This window comes from Cricetulus griseus, chromosome 4, assembly GCF_003668045.3.
Source record: "Cricetulus griseus strain 17A/GY chromosome 4, alternate assembly CriGri-PICRH-1.0, whole genome shotgun sequence".
NCBI lineage: Eukaryota > Metazoa > Chordata > Mammalia > Rodentia > Cricetidae > Cricetulus > Cricetulus griseus.
The window spans coordinates 80326718-80347584 of record NC_048597.1 but is presented as its reverse complement, the minus strand read 5'-3'; the positions used below and the strand labels follow the sequence as shown (position 1 = coordinate 80347584).

Below are 20867 nucleotides of genomic sequence, written 5' to 3'. Positions count from 1 at the left end.
AATTTGTTAGATTAGGGAAGTGAGAGCCAGAGAATGCTATCATATTCTCACAGTATATTCTGCTGACCTGGAGGCCACACCTATAAAGTCTGACACTTGTGTGCTGCTACTCAGATACCAAATATAACCTGGAAATCCTGCTTAAATGCAGATTCTAGCTGTTGGTGGGCTGGCTGCTGGTTAGAGACCATACTTTGAGTAGCATTAGGCATCCAGGATAAACCTAGGGCCCCTGGGCCACATGTGACTGACAATAAGGCTGTGGCTAGCTATGAATATGGTCCAACACAGAACTGTAACCTAGTTAAAACATATGTGTACAATATATATCTACACACACAAACACATTTGTAACTTGGTTCCATGGTTCTCAAGTGTAAACTTTGTACATGTACTTCTGTTGTTATATCATCTTGAACCAACCTTTAATGAAACCATAGGTTTCTAGAGCAAGAAAAGGATGAATCATCTGTTTCCATTTCCATATGTAGAGGAAACACTGTCTTGGCACCATAGCCATATAGTAGGAGAAAGCCAGTTTCAGACAGTGGCATGCTGAAAGATATGCAGAGGTCATGCCTACCAATACTGTCCATGCCTGCTTAGAATCACTGCCCCTTTTACTACTGAGTCTATTATAACTGTTTGGAAAAATTCCTGGTTAGGAAGGAAAAAATAAAACCTTTCTCCCGACTTAGCAAGATGAAGACAGAAAAGAAACTATAGCCTAGATTACATTTAAAACAGCTGGTTGGCAGTGTGCCATCACTTACCTGGACTATGGATATGCCTATAAATTCAGTACCTGAAACTCTTAGAATAGTTAAGTCTATACACACAGTTCCCTGTTTCCATAAACCCTAAAACTCAAATATTTGTGAAATGGAATTCATGACTGAAACAAATTCTATTTTGAGTTTCATATTTTCCTCAGCATGAAAAGAAGAGTTAGATTTCATTGGCTACCATGAAACAAGGCTGCTGGTTTGAAGATCTGTACTGCTGTGGTGTGAAATAATCTGCCCCTAATACAGGACAGGGTTTTATTTTTATTATTATTAGGTGTGTGTTTATGATTGAGTGGAGGTAGACATGCCATGGACCATATATGGGGGGGTTGGAGGAAAATTCTGGGATGGTGTGTTCTCTCCACCTTTCCACAGATGCTAGGGAATCCAACTTGGGGTGTCAGGCTTGCCTGTCAAATACTTTATCTGCTGAGCCATCTTACCAATCCAGGGGAGGCTTCTGGGAAGGCATTTCTAACATACAGAACAGCCTGGGAGTTAACAGGATTCAAGACAGACAGCTAGGTTTCTAAATAATGACAATACTGCACTTAATAACAGTATCTGTCACTATAAGACCAATTACTTAAATTCGTTAAGTCTTCCTCATCTGTGAAAGGGAGATTAGCAATATCAGCCTCAGAGTTGTGAGCTGATAAGCTTACCTACAGCTCTTGGAGTTGATAGCTCACATCTTTAATACTAGAACTCACAAGGGTGAGAGAGGATTGCTGAGTTCAAGGTCAACCTGGGCTATAGTGTGAGACCTGTCGATAAATAAGCAAGCTCTTGGCATCATAGATAACCCAACCCAAAGTGAATGTTCAGTAACTAAGAAAAATGTTACATACATTTCCAGTTGTCTGGAAAAGTTCACTCTGCAGCAGCTGAAGAGCAGATGGCCTCTGTGACGCGTTCCTCCCAGTTAGGAGCTGGATATACTTAGCTTGTACCGGACACCTTTTACTGAGGGATTCGGGTATCCGACCAGTCCTTATGCCTGTTAAGACTGTTGCTCGCTCCATTTCTGTCCTGAATGGCTGAAAAAGCTCCAGCAGGATCACACCCAAGCTATACATATCTGACTGCAGAGGTGGAAAAATGGGCATGCAAAGGTATGTTATAAAGTTAGGAGAGCACTTATAACAACATAGCCTCCCAAGTAAGGATGTCCAAGAATGAGGCTTTAGAGTATCTGCAAAGGGAACACAGCAGGTGTCTCCTGCTTCAACAGCAAATTCTGCCTCAGGTAAGACATGTCTGGGATTTCATGAATCCATCCCTTTTATACCCAGAGAGGGCATACATGGCCTTGGAGGACAATGGCTGGATAAAGGGCAGGGATGGCTCCCAACAGACAGGACAGTCAATACAACAGGGGTATCTTCCCACAATAATCTAGACCTGACAGAGTGACCCAAGCAAAATGACTAAACTCACACAATTCCTAGTATTAGCAACAGGAGACTATCACCAGGTCCTACTTAGGCTAGCCTCTACCTCTACTCATAATTGAGCACTCTTTTTATGTGAGTGGGTGCCATATATGTGAGGTTGCCCACAGAAGCCAGAAGAGGGCATAAGATAGATGCCTTGCAAGTGGATTTCCACAGGGCTGTAAGCAGGCTGATGTGGGTGCTGGGAACCAAACTCTGGTCTTCTGAGACAGCAGCAAAAACACTCAACTGCTGAGCCAGCTCTCTAGTCTAAGCATTCTTGTTAATGTTTATAAACTGCATAAAATCTGTTCTATTTTCTCTAAAAGGAGTTTATTAGGAAGATAGGCTCTTAAGGACAGCAATGAATTCTTCTGGCAACTATTTTCCAGTCACTGAAAAACAATGATTCATCAAAAAGATCATTGACTAGGCTGCTATATTGGAAAGGGGTTTAGTTTAGGAATCAGAAGCTGGGTATGGTGGCGCATGCCTTTAATCCCAGCACTTGGGAGGCAGAGGCAGGTGAATCTTAGTGAGTTCCAGACCAGCCTGGTTTACAGAGCAAGTACCAGGACACACTCTAAAGCTACACAGAGAAACCCTGTCTTGAAAAGCCAAAAGAAAAAAAAATCAGAAATGGCAGCACATGCCTGTAATCCCAGCATTTAGGAGACTGGGGTGGGAAGATCATGAGTTAGAAGCAAGGCTGGGCCTTGAAGACCATTTCTTAAAAAAGTAAAAAGGAGCCAGGCAGAGGTGGCACATGACTTTAGTCCCAGCAATCTGAAGGCAGAGGTAGAAGGATCTCTGAGAGTTGAAGGCCAGTCTGGTCTAGAGAGTTCCAGGTTAGCCAAGGCTACACAGAGAAACTCTGTCTCAAAAAACCAAAACAAACAAAAAAATTTTTTAAGGAACTTGCAACATGGCTCAGTGGCAGAATACTTGACCAGGACATGCAAAGACTCTGGTTTCACTCCTTAGCACCACAAAAAAATAAAAGCAAGTAAAGTACTAGGGGAAAATGTAGAATTTTTTAAAAGTTGAAAATGAAACTGAAAAGGCATTTAACATTTTTCAAGGTACAAAGAGGGTTAAAACTTTCTAGTGTCTCTATTCTTTTTCAGGGTTAGTCAGATGGCACACTTCCCAGTACCATCTGCTTACCTAAGCTTGACATCAGAAGGATGAAAGGCTGATGATGTCTACTTCTGTGGTGAATGGTGACATTTTAAAGGGAAGACAGACTTCAACATTTAATGACATCTATGGATTCTGAAATAGTTAAGAAGCCTAAAGGGCAACACACACGACTGAAAAGGGAATTTTATTTATGGATTTTCATTATTTAGTTGCTCTCGAATACTGGGGCAGTCTGCCCTGGCAGATCACCTGCAGGACTCAACTCTGCCTGGAACACCTGTGTCACAGAACTGTACTTACTGTTCTCCTTGTTCTAACACCTTGACAAATTCAGGGAAGGGTGAAAACAAAGACTACCTTGGCATCATACTCAGATCCTTCCAACTGTTCAGGCGATGCATACAGACAAGTCCCCACTCTGGACGTGTGTGTCGGTGTTCCTACAATTGAGAAGGCCATTAAGCTACTTACTGTGATGTGAGCAGAGCACGGCAGCTCCTGAGGGAACAGTTGCCTTTTGGCATTTGAGCTTTACTAAGAAAGTTCTATGAGTCTCTGTATGTAAGGCCATGCAAGAGACAAAATACTTACCCTTCCCATTTCTGCTGGTCCAGTCTGAGCTCTTTTGTATGATGTCTGCACAGGCCAGACCAAAGTCTCCTATTTTTACTTGCTGATCAGGGCCATGAAGAAAAATATTTCTAGGCTACAAAGAAACAGAAAAAGTCAACTCTGATTTCTTAAACAAATGTGGAAACTTGTATTAAGAACTACCAGATGTGGAGGCTCACACCTGTAATGCCAGAACTTGGGAGGTAGAGGCATGAGGATCAATGTGAGTATGATACGAGTCAGGTTTACATCGAGAGTCCTGATTCATCAAGGAGTATACAACAAAACCCTATCTCAAACAAAAAGTTGCTGGGCTAAAGAGGTGGCTCAGTGAGTAGAGTGTTGGCTTTGCAAGCATGAGGAGTTGAGTTCAAGCCCCCAATATTCAACTAAAAAGCTGAGTGTGGCTGCAGGAGTGTCTCTAACCCCAGCATTATACGGAACAGATAAAAGAGGATCACTGGGGCTTGTTGGCTATATCAGCTTCCTAGCTCCAGGTTCAGTGAAAGACCCTGTATCAAGAGAATAAGGTAGAGAGTGATTGAGTAGGCCACACAAAAATAATCCTCTGGCTTTTACACACACACATGCACATGAGCATACCATATATATACTCACACACCAAACTGAAAAGGCTGGTCACTCAGGAACAAGTTTTATTTTAAAAAATTAGAACTTAGAAGGGGCAGGGGAAGTAGTTTGGCTGGCAGAGAGCTTGCTAGCATGAGCAGTGTTCTAACTCCAGCAGTCCATAAAGGAGCACATGTCTGCACATATAGCACTAGAGGTGTGGCAAGATCAAAAGGTGAAGGCCATCCTCAGCTACAACCTCCATGTTTCAAATCACAGCAGTAGCAATATTACCATCTAATTGGGAGAAAAGATTTTTATTAAAATTAAAACATTAAAAGTTTCATTCTTACATGTAATTCACTTTTGTGTTAATATATGACCCACTCTGTTTTGGTGCTGCTAAGAGTTTTGTTTCTTAAGAAACTGTTCAGATACATGCATACCATGGTGTGAGGATGAGGGTCAGAGGACAACTTGCAGGAGTCTCACTATGTGGGTCTCAGGATAGAGCTCAGGTTGTCATGCTTGGTGGTAGGCATCTTACCCCTAGCCATTTCACTGGCCCTATTAGACTGAATTACAGTTGATGCGTAAGGGAAAGGGGAAATGATTTTAACTGTAAGACGCCAGTTTGGGTGTTTTTGTTTTGTTTGTTGTTTGTTTTTTTAATAACTGAGAAGAAAAGCTGAGAAACTGTGCTTGCACTTGGCATGTATATGAGAGAACAAATCCTCAAGAGGGCTGGTTCCATTATAGAAATCAATTCTGTTGACAAATACAATTCTAGAAGAGTTCTAGAACTTAGCTGAATGGGTCGTCATCATAAGAGAGGAAAACTGATTCCATAGCAGCATCGGCTCACCTAATAAGCTCTTGCTCTAGAGACTTTCTCATGGGGAACATAACCAAGAGGGGAAGCAGAGACCTGGTGGCTGACAATGCCATACTGCTGGAGGACAGCTTAGTTGCTGCACTGCACTCTAGACTTTATGAGGCCATAATCAAGGAAGACTGTAACACAATCAAGACACTCCTCAGAGACTACCCTGTCAACCAGCCCTTGACCATCGTGGCCAAACCTACCACCTACAGAAGACTTCTGAGCCAGGTATTTCCTGTTCTCTCAGTCACTTTAAAAAAAAAAACAAAAAACGATGGGGCTGGAAGTGCTGGTACATCCTTCTAATTCCAGCACATTGGAGGCTGAGGCAAGAGAACTGCCTCAAGCTCAATTCTAGCCAGGGATATATAGGAAGTTCTAGGTTTGCTTAAGTTACAGAATGAGATCTCTCAAGAAAACAAAACAAACAACAAAATATCAGCTAGAGGATTTGGGAAAAACAACCCCCAATGCCCTGGGGACTCCCTAAACTCCTCAGGGCTTTATGACATGTAAGTCCAGCACCCAACTCCTCCTTCCATTCACCATACACAAACGGATGGAGAAAAACATCTTGTGTGGCTGGCAGGAAAGCAACACCATCCTCTCAAAATACACCCACAGGAATTACATCATGTAAGTGAATTAGTTTTCACTTCTGATACACACTTTACTAGGTTTTTAAAGGACAATGGTTTCATTTTATTTGGTTTGAGGCAGGGTCTTAGTCTATAGTCCAGGCTGGTCTAGAACTCACTAACTTACCCAAGCTGACCTAAAGCATGCAACAATCCTTGGGTCTCTGCCTCACACGTGCTGGGTTTACGGAGTGAGCCAAGGCTGCTTGATTACTGCTTTTGTAATTAGCTTTCTTTTTCCAAAAAGAAAGCATGTTTTTGTTAGTCAACTTGTGGGTTAATTTAAGGACTAAATTATTTCAAAGCAATTTGCTACTTTACATCCTTTACACCAAGTGTTCTTTTTTCTTTTTCCTTTTTTTGTTTTTTTTTTGTTTTGTTTTGTTTTTTTGAGACAGGGTTTCTCTGTGGCTTTGGAGGCTGTCCTGGAACTAGTTCTTGTAGATCAGGCTGGTCTCGAATTCACAGAGATCTGCCTGCCTCTGCCTCCTGAGTGCCGGGATTAAGGCGTGTGGCACCACCACCCAGCTGAAACCAAGAGTTCTTTTTTAGGAATTAATTTTCAAAGCTTTGTGTTATTTCTACTGCTTTGAGAATTCATACTTATTTGGGGCATGGGCAGGATACATGGAGCCAAAGATGGCCTTTCGTTCCTGACCCACCTCTACCATCCAGGTACTATAGGGTTATTTATACAGGTGTGCACCAACATGCGTGCCCAGCTCTAAAACACCAATTTTATAATTTAAAACTCACCAGCTCTGGGTCATTTAAAACAAGCAACAGGGGGCTGGAGAGATGGCTCAGTGTTTGAGAGCACTGGCTGCTCTTCCAGAGGACCCAGGTTCAATTCCCAGCACCCACATAGCAGCTCACAACTGTCTGTAACTCCAGTTCCAGGGAATTTGACACCCTCATACAAATATACATGTAGGAAAACACCAATGCACATAAAATAAAAATAAATAAAATTTTAAAAGGGGGCGGTGAACGGGCAACAGAAAAATGATAATCTTTAGCCAGGAATGGTGCCTTTATGCCAGGCTGAGTGGCAGGCACCATGTAAGCAATGTTGTTTGTAATGCATTGTGGTTTCCCAGCAGCAGACTTACACTATACTCCCCATCCACCTGGCCGCTGAATACTGCAAGCCACAAAGTTTGCTTTGCCTGTTACAACATGGGGCTGACCCAGAAGTAAGGTAAGTTAACTCTACGTGCCATCAAGCCTAAGAGGTGTGTGTGTGTGTGTGTGTGTGTGTGTGTGTGTGTGAGAGAGAGAGAGAGAGAGAGAGAGAGAGAGAGAGAGAGAGAGAGAGAGATTCAGAGAGAGATTCAGAGAGAGAGAGAGAGAGAGAGAGAGAGAGATTCAGATATGTGTCCCACTCTGTTTGGAGGAAACATACTTTACTGACAAAGTAAGAGACTGAAAACATGGGACTAATACGAGAACACTAACCAGCCAGGTAAATGAACACATGAAGTAGTGACTCAGCTGTAGAAAACAACTAAGTCTGGACTATAGCACTCAGGAAATTTGACAATATGAAAAATAAGAAAGGGAAAAACAAACAGATGATGGGCTTTCTTGTGTACGACCTCCAGTGGTCACACTTCATCTGCTTCACACTCTTACCTCTGATTTTTGAACCCTATGGCCCAATAACTACATTTGGATAAATCAAAGAATTATACAATATAAAAATAATACAACTTCTGGGTACACTCCTTACCCTGCTCAGAAAATCCACCGATCTATCATGTTTGCACCCTCTCTGGTACCACCAGCTGCAGCTTGGCCAATCTCCATGGCTGGCCTGTCTAAGCCTGAACTACGAACTTCTTCTATCTCAGGGCTCCTCAAAGGCACTTTCCTGCCCTAGAAAGCACACTGCCCCTGGATGAGCGTCTACACCTTTCCACACTGCTCACAAGCAGCGTGTGTTTAGCTCTATAGCCTGCCTACTTTCCATCCCAGACTATGCATACCCTCAGGAGGCTGAGATGCCCTGCTGTTTTTCCTAGCCCCAGCCTTAGGCCCTCACACAGGTAAGTCTAGGTGAACTTATGCCAGCTCCTAATGCTTGGGAAGCAGTCAAATTCTCACGATAAACCTTCCCTTTTCACTGCCACAAACAAAGACATTTGGAGGCAATCCTGAGATGAGAGCGCACTCATTCCACCAAGGTTGGAGCAGGGTGTGAAGAGGAACTGGCTTCAGAGAAATGCAGGCGTCCAGATTCAAGTCCTGCCATTGACTCACCTACACTTGTGAGTGCATGTGCCAGGGAGAGAACAGACAAAGCAGGAAGCCGAGTGAATGGGAGTACTGGCCCTTTAATGTTCACTTCTAGGATATTCATAGTTCATACCTAAGTCCACACATTTTTACTGAATACTCAGTGAGTCAGTCTAGAGCCATGCATGATTCTGGGGATACAGAAATGACCATGGGACAGCCTTTAAGGGGCCACAGTCCCAGATGGAGCAACCAAGCTTAAATAGGCTTCACTAAGAACCTAGGCCCCACTCAGCAGAGACCCAAAAAACCTAAGACATCCATCAATACAGACTGCCAACACTTGTTTAAAATGACTAACCGGCTTAGGGAGACAACTGAGTCGGTAAAGCACCTGTCTCCCAAACATAAAAAAGACTTGAGCTCACTCCCCAGCACCTGTGTAAAAGCCGGGTGCAGGAGCTCATGGTTTCTAACCCCAGTGCTGGGGGGGGTGGGGTGGGAAAAGGGACACATGGATCACCAGAGCTCACTTGCTAGTCAGTCTAGCCGAATCAATGAGTTCCAGATTCAGTCAAGAGGCCTGTCTCAAAAAATAAGGTGGAGAACAATCAAGAAATACACTTAACCTTGACATTTGGCCTCCACATATATATAAACAAGTTCATATGCACCTGAGTGTACACACACACACACACACACACACACACACACACACACACACACAGAGAGAGAGAGAGAGAGAGAGAGAGAGAGAGAGAGAGAGAGATTGAATGAGTTAATAGGTGTTACTTGCAGTCAATGTTGCCTTCCTGATTGTTAACTCTTTATGGAGAATCCCTTTGTGGAGTGTACTTGGCTTAACCTATGATAAATCCCTTCCAGGGATGATCAAGGCTTTACCACTCTTCACCAAATGCTGCTAAACTGGCCAATCACTTCTGCCTCGTGGGCCAAACCGAACACTCAGATCCAAAAGATCCTGGCAGACATTCAGAACAATGCCGTCAAGTGTCTGAGTATTTTGTGTGAACATGGAGCTCAAGTTAATGCCCCGGTAGGCAACAGAAAAAAACATTCACCCCTCCACCTGGCCATAACCTACGGGACCTATCCAATTCTCTCCCTTTTGGCCCAAAATGGTGCCCAGGTCAATGCTATTAACAAAGCCAACATGACACCCCTCCACATGGCTGCAGAAAAACTGGACAAAAACATGGTGGAGACACTTATTGCCTGTGGGGCCGATGTGAACTTCGCCATCTCATCTACTGGAAGCACAGCTCTAAAGCTAGCAGTGTGCACAGCATCAAGCAAAGCTGGCCAACTGCTGGCAGCAGGGGTGGACTGTATCCGTCTGCTGCTAAATCATGGAGCCCAAGTCAATGCCCAAGACCACCAGGGACAAACAGCTCTGCACAAGGCATGTTTTGGAGGCAGGGAGGTAATAATCAATCTCTTGCTGGAATTTGAAGCAAATGCTAACATTTTAACAAGAAATGGGGAATCGCCAATTTATATGTACCTTCAGCGCAGGTCCAATATCAGAGATGAAATGCTTCTGGCTAGGCTACTTTATCATACCTACCCTTTAAGGCTGAGCAATAAGCAAGGGATTCTACCTGCAGGAATCATGCAACCAGAATTCCAGTTCTTAAGGGAAACTCTAATAAATTTAACGAAAAAACCTTTATCCTTAGAGGACATCTGTAAGAGAAACATCAGAAATGTTTTCGGTGAGAAGTACAAATTCTACCTGAAGCAACATCTCCCTGGGAAGCTATGGAACTCCATATACACCTTTTATGATTTCGACTACCTCATGAAATGAGAACCTCAGCAACTCAAACTGTGTTTTCTGGCTAGACATGTCACTTGAACTTCATTTTACATTGCAAAAAAATTAAAGTGACTTGCACAAAATAACTTTTATTGTCTTCTAAGTTTTCATTTAGATGCCTTTCTCATATTTAATTTTGGCCTGAAAAGTAGGCTAATTGCTTTAAGATTTGTCAGCCAAAAAGCAAAAAAGAAAGTATATTTTAACCTTTTTTTTTTTTTTTTTTTTTTTTTTGAGACAGGGTTTCTCTGCAAGTAGCCCTAGGTGTCCTGGAACTGGCTCTTGTAGACTAGGATGGCCTCAAACTCATGGTTATCCACCTGCCTCTGCCTCCCAACAGCTAGGATTAAAGGTGTACACCACCACTGTCTGGCTCCTTGATAGTCTTTTATGAATTAAAACTAAAAGAGTCCCCTCGGAGTTTTCTCCTTGTTTTATGGGGTGGTTTATTTTGGTTTTATGAGACAAGCTCTCACTATATAGTCCAGGCTAACCTCAAGCTAACTGATCATCCTGTCTGCTAGAATTGTATTTTCATTGTGGTTTGGTTTGAGGGGTTTGGGGGTTTGGTTTTAGTTTGGGTCCTTGAGACATGACTTACTACAGAGGCCCAAAGAGCTCTAGACTTGCCTCAGCCTCCTGTGCTCTGGGACAAAAGGTATGTGTGCTGGGTGGATTTTTTGTTGTTGTTATTTTTCTTTTTTTCAAGAAAGGGTTTTTCTTTGTACAGCTCTGGCTGCCCAAGAACTCATTCTGTAGACCAGGCTGGCCTGAAACTCACAGAGATCCACGTGCCTCTGCCTCCCAAGCAATGTGATTAAAGGTTGATGCTGCCGATGCCACCACTACCAGCAGCAGCAGCCTTTAAAAGAAAAAACAAAAACAAAAACAAAACAAAACCCAAAAAACCAAAACAAATCATCTCCTGGAAACAGATTTTAATCTCTAGGGCTACAATAACTTATGACCACTTCTGCCAACACAGAGTATATTTACCATCACCTATTATATTAGTTATCAGTACATGTACACCTACTGTTTTCATACTTCAAGCCAATATTCAAATGACCCCAAATTACTGTTTTCAAATTCAATTTAGGATTTCTCTTTAAGTATGGGAGTGGTTTGGGGAGGGATGTACACATGTGTGTTTATGTATACAGAGGCCAAAAGTTGACATTGGGCATCCTCAACTAATCCACTTGACTGAACAGCCAGTGAAGCCCAGGAGTCCTCTTGTCTCTGCTTCCCCAGCACTGAGATTATTTATACACACATGCTGCTGCACCTGGCTGAATTTCCAGGCAGATTCTGGAGATATAAAGTCAAGCCCTCATGCTTACACAACAAGCACTATTTTGACTCTAAGAGTTCTGGACTTCTGGAATAACAATTTACAGGACAGCAATAACAACCTACTAAACAGAAGAATGAGAGTATGTCACCTCAGTGTATTCCATGAACCCACATCAAGTTATCCCTGTAAGACACCACTGCTGTGCTCACAAATGGAGTAGTCTGGCTTACCTTCAGATCTCTGTGGACTATGCCCATGTTATGTATGTAAAAGACACCCTCCACCAATTCTTGAAAAATTTTCGTTGCAACACTGGCCATAACGTAGGGACCTGGAATTTTAAAAACAAATGGTTTCATATCCCTATTTCTTTGCACTAATTAAATGGCATTAACATCTAAATGTTAAAAGTTCTCAACTAATTAATCTTGGACACTTCAACAGTCAAACACTACAGAATGTTCTAAAACACAGAACTAAGGAGGAAGGATTCTTTGCTAGCAAAGAGAAAACATCACAGACTGAAAGCCAACATTAACACCGTGTTTCCAAAAAGGAATTAAGCTCAGTCAGAAACTTCATATTAATGACTTTCTAAACAATTACCAGGTGGTATTAAGTGACTAAATTACAGCTTCAAAATTCTTTGACCCTTAACATACTGGAGTCTAAGGCTAATCTACTGTCCTAGCCCACAGTGGATTAAGACATCATTACAAACACTGGACTAAGTAAGAAAAAAACATAAATTACCCAGGCACAGCAGCTCATGTTTATAATCTAACACTTGAGAGGTGGTAGAAAGAGGACCACCTCTAGTTCTAGGTCAACCTAAACTACGCAGTGAGACCCAATTCCTTAAAAGGAGGTTGGGGAAGATACATTTTGTTCACAGTATAAGCTTCTATCCATTATTTATCAGATTTGGTAAAAATGACTGATTAATGAAGAATACAGGAGAGATAAACAGTTCACTTAGATAGTGGAGTGGTTTTCAATGGTTTTAAGACACATCCAGCCTGAGGCCCATTGACGCATACATCCAAAGATAGTTATGAATGCAGCCCAACACATTTGTAGAAACGAATGTCATATTACAATGTCCAAAGTTTGGATGCCCTGTACTAAAATAACAACTAAAAAAAAAAAAAAAAATTAAGGACTTTTCCTAACAAGTTTAGTAACATGATAATAGAAAGGAGGGGTTGTAGGGTTTGATTTTTAAAATTTTATTATGTGTATACATATGCCACGAGCATGTGTGAAGGTCAGGGCAACCTGTGGGGTTAGTTTTCTCCTACCATGCGGGTCCAAGGGACCCAACTCAGATTGTCAGGCTTAGGGGATAAACAACTTTACCATGAGCTATCTCACCAACACCTTTTGTTTATTGTTGAAGAAAGAGTCTCATTTTGTAGCCTGGAACTCAAGACTGCCTTTTACTTCAACCTCAAGTCCTAGGATTGAAGGTATACGCCATCAACCAAATGGCTACAGTAAGAGCCCAAAAACAAGGGCAGGCATGATTGGTCTATGTCTGCAATCCCAACTGTCATTTCCATAATTCCTCTGGCTAGAGACACATTTTCAGTCTTTTCTGTCTCTAAGGACACTACTGTTTCAGAAGGGCTTGTCAGGTACTTCAAGGCGGGCAGAGCTTTGGAGCTCACTGGCCAGCCAACCCAACTAAATCAGTGAGCTCCAGGTTCAATGAAGACACACAGCCTCAAAAATAAGGTGGGAATGACTGAGGAAGACACCTAAAACCAATCACTAGTCTACACATACATGCAAATGTTCATATACCCACACAAACATGTACATATATACACCAAAAAATTTCTATCCAAACATTAATGATCTAAATTCTATATTACTATTTAAATACTGTCTTTGTTTCTTTTCCCCTTACCATCATTAAAAAGCCCTGATAAAAGCAACTCAAGGGAGAAAAGGCTTATTTCAGCCCACAGTCCATCACAGGAATGCCAACATGGCAGGAGCTTGAAGTCACTGGTTACATACTGCCAGTCAGAAGTCGGAAAGCAATGAACGAATACAATCAGGCAGCTTACTTTCTCTCTGTCATATAGTCCAGGGTCACAATCCAGAGAAAGGTGCCACCTACAGTGGGCAGGACTTCCCACACTGCCTGCCTAATCAAGATAATCCCCTATAGGCATATCCATCCAGAGGCTAACCTACCCTATATAATCCCTCACAGGTATGTCAGAATAAATCCAGGTGATTCTAAATCCTGTCAAGTTGACAAGAAACATCAACCATCACCAATACCAACACAGATAACTACCAAATTCATAGTTGGTTCTGACAAATAATGAAATAAACAGATTTGCAGATGGTACTTACAAGCAGCTTCATCCACGTACTCCTGGCTCCGCTTGTTCCTCTCACTTATCCAGTCCCACAGGGAGAGCTCACACAGCTGCATCTGGATGTGCAACATCAGGTGGTACCGAACCTAGAAGACACACAGCATGCTTCCATCTGCCACGTCTCATATTCTTCATTTGTCAGCAAATATTCCCTGGCCTATGTTAGGTCAAACACCATGACTAACTGTGGCCTAAAGTCTCCTAAAGGAAAATGATTAACAGGGATCAATAGAGTAGCCTGAGGCTGGAGATGAGGCTCAGTTGGTAAAGTGCTTTGCTTAGCATGCAAAAAACCCTGAGTAACCTATGCTAGCTTGTTTTCACTTGATATTATTATTATTTTTTTAACCTGAGAAAGCTGCATTTTTATTCTTTTTTTTTCCTTCCATTTTTTAAAATATAATTACAAACAAGCTTGTTTTACATGTCAATCCCAGTTCCCTCTCCCTCCCCTCCTTCCCATCTTATTTTTTTATATGTCTGTTTGTATTCTACTGAGACAGAGAGGGTGTGCATTTGGGTGGGTGTGGAGTTGGGGGAGGGGAAACAGTAATCAGAATATAATTTAAAAAAATCTATTTGTAATTAAAAAACAAAACAAAATGGTGAGATCTCTACTACTGCTCCTGCACCCTGCCTGCCTACCTGATGACAGCTCCCTGCCATGAAGGTTATGGACTCCAACCCTCTAAAACTGTGAGCTACAAATAAACTTTTTCTTCTATGAGTTTCCTTGCTCATGGTGTCTTATCACATCAATAAAAAAGTAATTGAGGCAGTTGACTTCTTTACACTGTGTCTTGTGGGATATTTGTACACTGTATGAGAATGCATTGTTGTGACTGGCATAATAAAGCTGAATAGCCAATAGCTTGGCAGGAGGTAAAGAACTTCCAGGCAGAAGGAGAACTTGAAGAAGGAGGAGTCACCAGTCAGAAGCAGGGGAAGCAGTATGGAGAGATGAGGTAATGAGCAGAATGCAGATTAAAATAAATGGGTTAATTTAAGTTTTAAGAGCTGGTGGACAAGCCTAAGCTAAGGCTGAGCTTATCTGTGAGCCAGCAGCCCAAAGGAAAATCCAACTACAGTGTTAGCAAAGAGAACAGTAAGGCTGGGCGTTGGTGGCGCACGCCTTTAATCCCAGCACTCGAGAGGCAGAGGCAGGTGGATCTCTGTGAGTTCGAGACCAGCTTGGTCTACAAGAGCTAGTTCCAGGACAGCCTCCAAAGCCACAGGGAAACCCTGTCTCGAAAAACCAAAAAAAAAAAAAAAAGTAAGCTTACTGCAGCCAACCGAATTCAGCATTAAGAAAAATGTTCCATTTAAAAAAGCGTACACACACACACACACACACACACACACACACACACACTTACTTTCGTAAGAATTATTTTTCCACATACAGATTTTCAACCCTACCCTGACAGACTGTAATCTGTCACGTAGACTTCATGAATGTTCAAGTTTTGTGTGTGCATATATGGGGTGCCATGAATGTTCATGCATGTATGCAGGATGCATGTTTATGTGGAGGCCAGAATTCAATCCCAAGTGCTATTCTTGGGGGCTGTCCATCTTGTTTTTAGAGACAGGGTCTCTCTCGGGGGTATAGGATTTATCAGTTAGGATAGATAGGCTGGCCAGTGAGCCCCAGGGATCCACCTCTCTTCAACCTTCCCAGTGCTGGGATTACAAGTGTACACCACTATACCCAAGTTCTGGGGATCAAATTCAGGTCAGGCTTATATGGCAACTGAGCTATCTCTCTAGCCCCAATGTTCTAGTTTTTTTGTTTGTTTATTTTTATTTATTTATTTATTTATTTATTTATTTTTGAGACAGGGTTTCTCTGTAGTTTTGGAGGCTGTCCTGGAAATAGGTCTTGTAGACCAGGCTGATTTCCAACTCACAGAGATCGGCCTGCCCTCTGCCTCCCTAGGGCTGGGATTAAAGGCATGCACCACCACCACCCGACCTGTTGTAGGTTTTTAAACACAATACTGGTGAGAGTCTGAAGAGCCTATTAGCAAACTTAACCACAGTAAGTTTGCTGACAACTGACCTGGTAATATTACAGAAATCACCAAAAGTCACACTCCAAAAATAGAAAATTGTTCTGCATGAATATGTCAATATTTACGGTATGATGCTAACATATACTAGAAATAGATGGTGACTATCTAGGGGTGCATTGATCCAATGGGAAGATCAGTAAAAGGTTACTAGAAGATAAGTGAATGAGGAAGGCTGACTACTAAGGCCTTACAGTCAGGTTGGGATGGATTAGTAGAGTGCTTGCCAGCATGCACTGAGCCCTGGGTTTGATTCTCAGAACTGCATAAACTGTGTGGTAATGCACACTTGGAATTCCATCATCTTAGAGGTAGACGCAGGAGGATCAGAAGTTCAAGATCATAGTGGACTAATACAGATCATTCCAGGTCAGCCTGGGCTATGTGAAACCCTGTGTGAAGTGGGGGAAAGGGGATGACCCAAACTGGAAAAATACCATACAGCTAAGGGACCACACTGAGTCCATGAGACTAAACAGAAGAAAACAACATGGAAAGATGGAGCAGCGCCAGACATCAGCTGAGGAAGAAAGACACCACACACAGGCAAACCCCTTACACAGCTGTGGGTGGGTGAACACCTTAGCCGGCTCTAGGAAAGCACACTACCTCTGTCTGTTCCAGCAAGTTCAGAATGCCTTCAGAAGACTCATCCGAGGATGTAAAATTTCCTTCCAAGTCCGAGTTATGCCCAAGTGGCAGCTGATGCTTGACAACTGGTCTGATAGACAAATCAGTCAGGCCATTTTCTTGGAGTTCAACGGACGACTCAAATTCACTGCTGTTCCTGATCACTAAGTCAGCAGTGTAGCTCACCAGGTTGTTATTCTCATTTTTAATGTCAGGTTTGCCAAGAGCTTTTTCTTCTTCTGAGGTGAGTTCAGCAAATATAATGGAGGAGCTGCTCTCATTATCTTTAACACCACCTTGATCTCTAGAAATAAACAGTAACACAAAGCGAGTGTGAATGACAAGAGTATCAAAATTGTTCTTTCAAGCTAGGATGAACCTTACAAATTCTAAAGAATGGTACCAGGCAGGTACCATTTTCGGCATATGCCTGTAATCTCAGTTCCCAGCATCGAAGCACTGGGAGGTGAAGGCAGGAGGATCAGTAGTCAAGGCCATCCTCAGCTACATAGCAAGTTCTAGACAAGCCTGGGCTACCTGAAACTCTGTCTTAAATTAAAAAAAAAAAAAATAGTATCAAATCTGTCTAGCATTAACTTTGATTTAAAATATTGACAAAGGGCCAGTATGGTGGTACACATATATGATCCCAAGACCCAGGAAGTTGAGGCAGGAGGATTGTCAAGTTTGATGCTAGCCTGGGCTACAAAGATCAATGCAAGCTGCATAGCAAGACCCTGTACCAAATAAGTCAATTAAAGTAAATAAAACTATGACAGGACAAAGTAACTTAGTATTTTGTAGAGAAAATAAGCAAAACAACAAAAAGATATAAAAAGACAATAAGCATAAGCAAAAAAGAAAGTCTACAACACTCCTCCCAAGTTCCTAGTAGCAATGACAAAAGCAAGTCACTACAGATGATAGAAAATAATGGTTTATGTACACAAGTAACACCAATACACATACCTGTTCCCTTCATGCTCTGACAGCACTTCAAGAGAGGGCAGTTGAATGGGAACTCTGTCTGCCAAACAGAAAAACACAAACATCTGTAAGCAGCCATGATTTTCAATGTATAGTCAAATTCAGAACTAAAATATACAGACAAATGAAGCTGCAAATCAAAAGGGACAAAAACGAGTTTAAGAAACGGGGCCACTCCAGTAACTACAGAGACATAGTTCCAGGCACCAGGAATCATCAAAGGTTCTGGAGAGGTGACAGTAAACATTAGGTTTGAAGGACCTCCTGGGCTCAGCCTCAGTTCTGCTGTAGAGAAAAGAAACCCAGGCAAACAGTGAGTGAGCTGGGGCTGGAGCAATAGCTTAGCACTTAAGAGCACTTGAGTTCAGTTACCAGCACCCACATCAGGCAGCTTACAAACATCTGTAACTCTAGTTTTAGGACATCTGAATCCCTCTTTGGGGTTCCATGGGCACCACATAAACATGATACACATACATATACTCAAACACCCCCCCCACACACACACACCACACACACACACACAAAATCTTTAAAGCAAGCTTATGTTCTAATAATCTTGAGCTGTAATTTGAATGTTAAATATTTTTTTCTATAAAATACTCTTCTACCAACTCCTCCCATTTGTGTGTGTGTCTATATGGTGATATTTGGCTTCATGTGGGTGTATGCATGTGAGTGTTCGTGTGTATGTGTGCTGCACATGCCTATGGAGAACAGAGATCGACGTCTTGTTGTCTTTCTTTACCTTATTTTTTTAGACAAAGTCTCTCATTGAATCTGAAACTCATCAACTTGGTGAGGCTGGCTAGCCAATCGACTCCAGGGATCCCCAGTGCTGGGCTGGGAATGCACACTGCAGTGTCTTTTTGTGTGATTGCCAGGGATCCAAACTCAGGTCCTCCTGCTTACAAGGCAGGCATTTTACCAACTGAACCATTTCCCAGCACCTCCTGACGATTTAAAAGTGAAAAACCTGGAGCTGGGGATAGCTCAGTAGGAGAATGCTTGCCTAGCATGTTCAATCCTTTGCAATAATAATAATAAAAAAAAAAAACCAAAACAAACAAACAAAAAACACCACCACAAAAAACAAAAACCTAAGAAGAAATTAAAGCCGTGTGTACAAGCACATGCTTGGAATCTCAGTCCTCAGCAGGCTGAGATAAGATCGTGTCTTAAAGGCCAATTTGAGCTAATTAATTTTGAGACGAATTTGGGCTTGTTAATAGTGCAGACCTTGGCTCAAATTTTTTTTAAATAAATAAATAAATAAATAAATAAATAAATAAATAAATAAATGAAACCGTTCTCCGATTGTGTGTGCAAGGGCAAGGCAGATTTGGCTAAAGAGCAGAAGCTCACCAGACATTCATGCACAGATTGAGTAGATATAGGGGTAGGTGGTAACCAAAACACTTCAAATTTGGGACTCCCTCCCTCCCTCCCTCCCTTTCTTCCTTCCTAGAATTCTACAGAATACCAGAGGGCTGCCCAATCCTAAAATCCACAAGGTTCAAATATCCAAACAATGGCATGCTTTTATGAGGTTCTAAAAGTTTTAGATTTAGATTTAGAATATTTTCAGATTCTTAAATTTTAGACTAGGAATGATTGACTTGTATCAACAAAAACCAATTTCCCTTAGTCACAGCACCCATGCCAGGTGGCTGACAACTTACTAATTCCAGGCCCAGGGGATCCAATTCCCTCTTCTGGACTCTAAGGGAACCAACAAGCATGTGTGTACATTCCCCCATGACAGAAACATACTTATACACATAATTAAAAGTAAATATACCAGGAATTAGGTGTACTAACACATGCCTTTAACCCCAGCACTTGGGAGACAAAGGCACATAGATTTCCATGAGTTCAAGTTAGCCAGGGCTACACAGACTCTGTCTCAAAAAATAAAAAGTCTTTTTTTAAAAAAGCTGGGTATGGTGGCACAACCTTTTTAATCCCTGCACCCAGGAAGCAGAGGCAGGCAGATCTCTGTGAGTTCAAGATCAGTCTGTTCTATATATGAAGTTCCAGAACAGCTAGAGCTATATAGAGAAACCCTGTCTTGAAAACAAGCCCCTCCTCAAATAAATAAATAAACAAGTAAATGAAATAGAAAGCATCTTACCTTGTGGCCGAACCACATGAACATGTTCTATCCATGCAGTGTGATAGCCGACAATGTTGGGATGTTGGAGACCTGCCAGAACCTTTACTTCTCGGAGCACCTAAGCAAAATAGTCAGAATTGCTTTTTACTGGCAATTTGTTACCTAATACTACTTGTCCTGAAAGAAAAATAGTAAGCCTTCTTTAAAAAAAAAAAAAAAAAAAGGAAACTAAACTACACAGAAATAACAGGAACAATTCAGAGAAAGACAAACAGCATTTGTTTTTTCTTGTTGTTTTTTGAGATGGTATCTATGCAGTATTGGCTGTCCTGGACCTAGATATGTAGACCAGAATTACTTCGAACTCAGAGAGATGGTCCTGCCTCTGCCTCTCAAGTACTGTGCTCACAGGTGTGCACCACCCTGCCCAGCCAAACAGTGATTGCTAGAGAAACTCCACACCTACTTCATGTCTTGATAGTTCACTTGATTCCCCCAGTCTTCCTCCTACTTTTTCTTAATCTTCTCTCCCTATTAAACTGCTGCTGAGAATTTAAGAGCCTTGAGCATGCTAGACAACCTCTCTACCACCACACTGCACCCCAGCCTCTGTGGTTTTGTTTGCTTCTATGTTTACTTTGATAGTGTCTCACAATGCAACACAGTCTGGTTGAGAATTCCTGCTCAGTATTAAGAACACTGGGATCACAGATGTGACATGATGAATTTCTCACTGTTAAACATTCAGAGACACAGTGACTTGGCAAGAGAAGGAATTTATTCAGGACCACACAGCAGGTCAATAATGGACCACATAGGTCCATCCTTTTATGTTTACAAGCTAGACAGTATGGTAACGAAGTACTTAAACTAATGAGACATCTTGGAAGTCAAAGGCACCTTGCTGCCAATCCTGATGAACTGAATCTACTCCTTGGGATCCACACAGCAGAAGGAAGAGAACCAACTCCCACAAGTTGTTCTCTGACCTCCACACAAGCACTGTGGGCACACATTCATGTACAGACATGTACACAGCCTGTCCAATGACTTTACGTTTAGCATTTCAGAGCCAGAGGCAGGCTGAGTTTGAGGCCAACCTGGTCTACATACTGACACATAATCTCAAAAATAAAATAAAGTAGAAAAATACATCTTTAAAGAAAAATTACATCAAATAAAAATTTAGTTTTTGTGTTTACTGATAAAACCTACTAATTA

General features: G+C 41.9%; 2 protein-coding genes and 1 long non-coding RNA gene across 4 annotated transcripts in view; 1 reads left to right on the top strand and 2 right to left on the bottom strand.

Annotated features, from left to right (window-relative positions):
• The window catches only part of Eif2ak1 (eukaryotic translation initiation factor 2 alpha kinase 1), a 37766-nt gene that overhangs the window by 1734 nt on the left and 15165 nt on the right, over positions 1-20867 (bottom strand). Inside the window, exons 7-14 of the mRNA XM_027413593.2 lie at positions 19665-19764; positions 17513-17570; positions 16523-16847; positions 13816-13927; positions 11676-11776; positions 3959-4073; positions 3725-3807; positions 1640-1873 (exon numbers count right to left, since the gene is read on the bottom strand). Of these exons, the coding sequence (XP_027269394.1) occupies positions 1640-1873; positions 3725-3807; positions 3959-4073; positions 11676-11776; positions 13816-13927; positions 16523-16847; positions 17513-17570; positions 19665-19764 (1128 nt within the window). The remainder of the gene's footprint in view (positions 1-1639; positions 1874-3724; positions 3808-3958; positions 4074-11675; positions 11777-13815; positions 13928-16522; positions 16848-17512; positions 17571-19664; positions 19765-20867) is intronic.
• LOC118238644 lies at positions 4614-10017 on the bottom strand. Its single transcript, XR_004769473.1, has 2 exons — positions 9931-10017; positions 4614-4846 (listed from the first exon to the last, which is right to left on the bottom strand). It is a non-coding gene; the product is annotated as an uncharacterized LOC118238644 (long non-coding RNA).
• Positions 4812-10234, top strand: Ankrd61 (ankyrin repeat domain 61). Of its 2 annotated transcripts, none has more exons than XM_027413595.2 (3): positions 4812-5660; positions 7174-7271; positions 9194-10234. In XM_027413595.2, exons 1-3 carry the CDS (start codon positions 5445-5447, stop codon positions 10137-10139), a joined length of 1260 nt encoding a protein of 419 aa, XP_027269396.1. In that variant the 5' UTR covers positions 4812-5444; the 3' UTR covers positions 10140-10234. The 2 variants fall into 2 exon arrangements, with proteins under 2 accessions (XP_027269396.1, XP_027269395.1); XM_027413594.2 differs by having other exon boundaries at positions 7171-7271.

Excerpts from the sequence above, each read along its gene's own strand:
- Ankrd61 (XM_027413594.2), top strand. The coding sequence starts at position 5,445 with ATGGGGAACATAACCAAGAGGGGAAGCAGAGACCTGGTGGCTGACAAT. Across the intron at positions 5,661-7,170 it reads ACAGAAGACTTCTGAGCCAG|CAGCAGACTTACACTATACT; the intron begins GTATTTCCTGTT and ends GTGGTTTCCCAG. Across the intron at positions 7,272-9,193 it reads GGGGCTGACCCAGAAGTAAG|GGATGATCAAGGCTTTACCA; the intron begins GTAAGTTAACTC and ends AATCCCTTCCAG.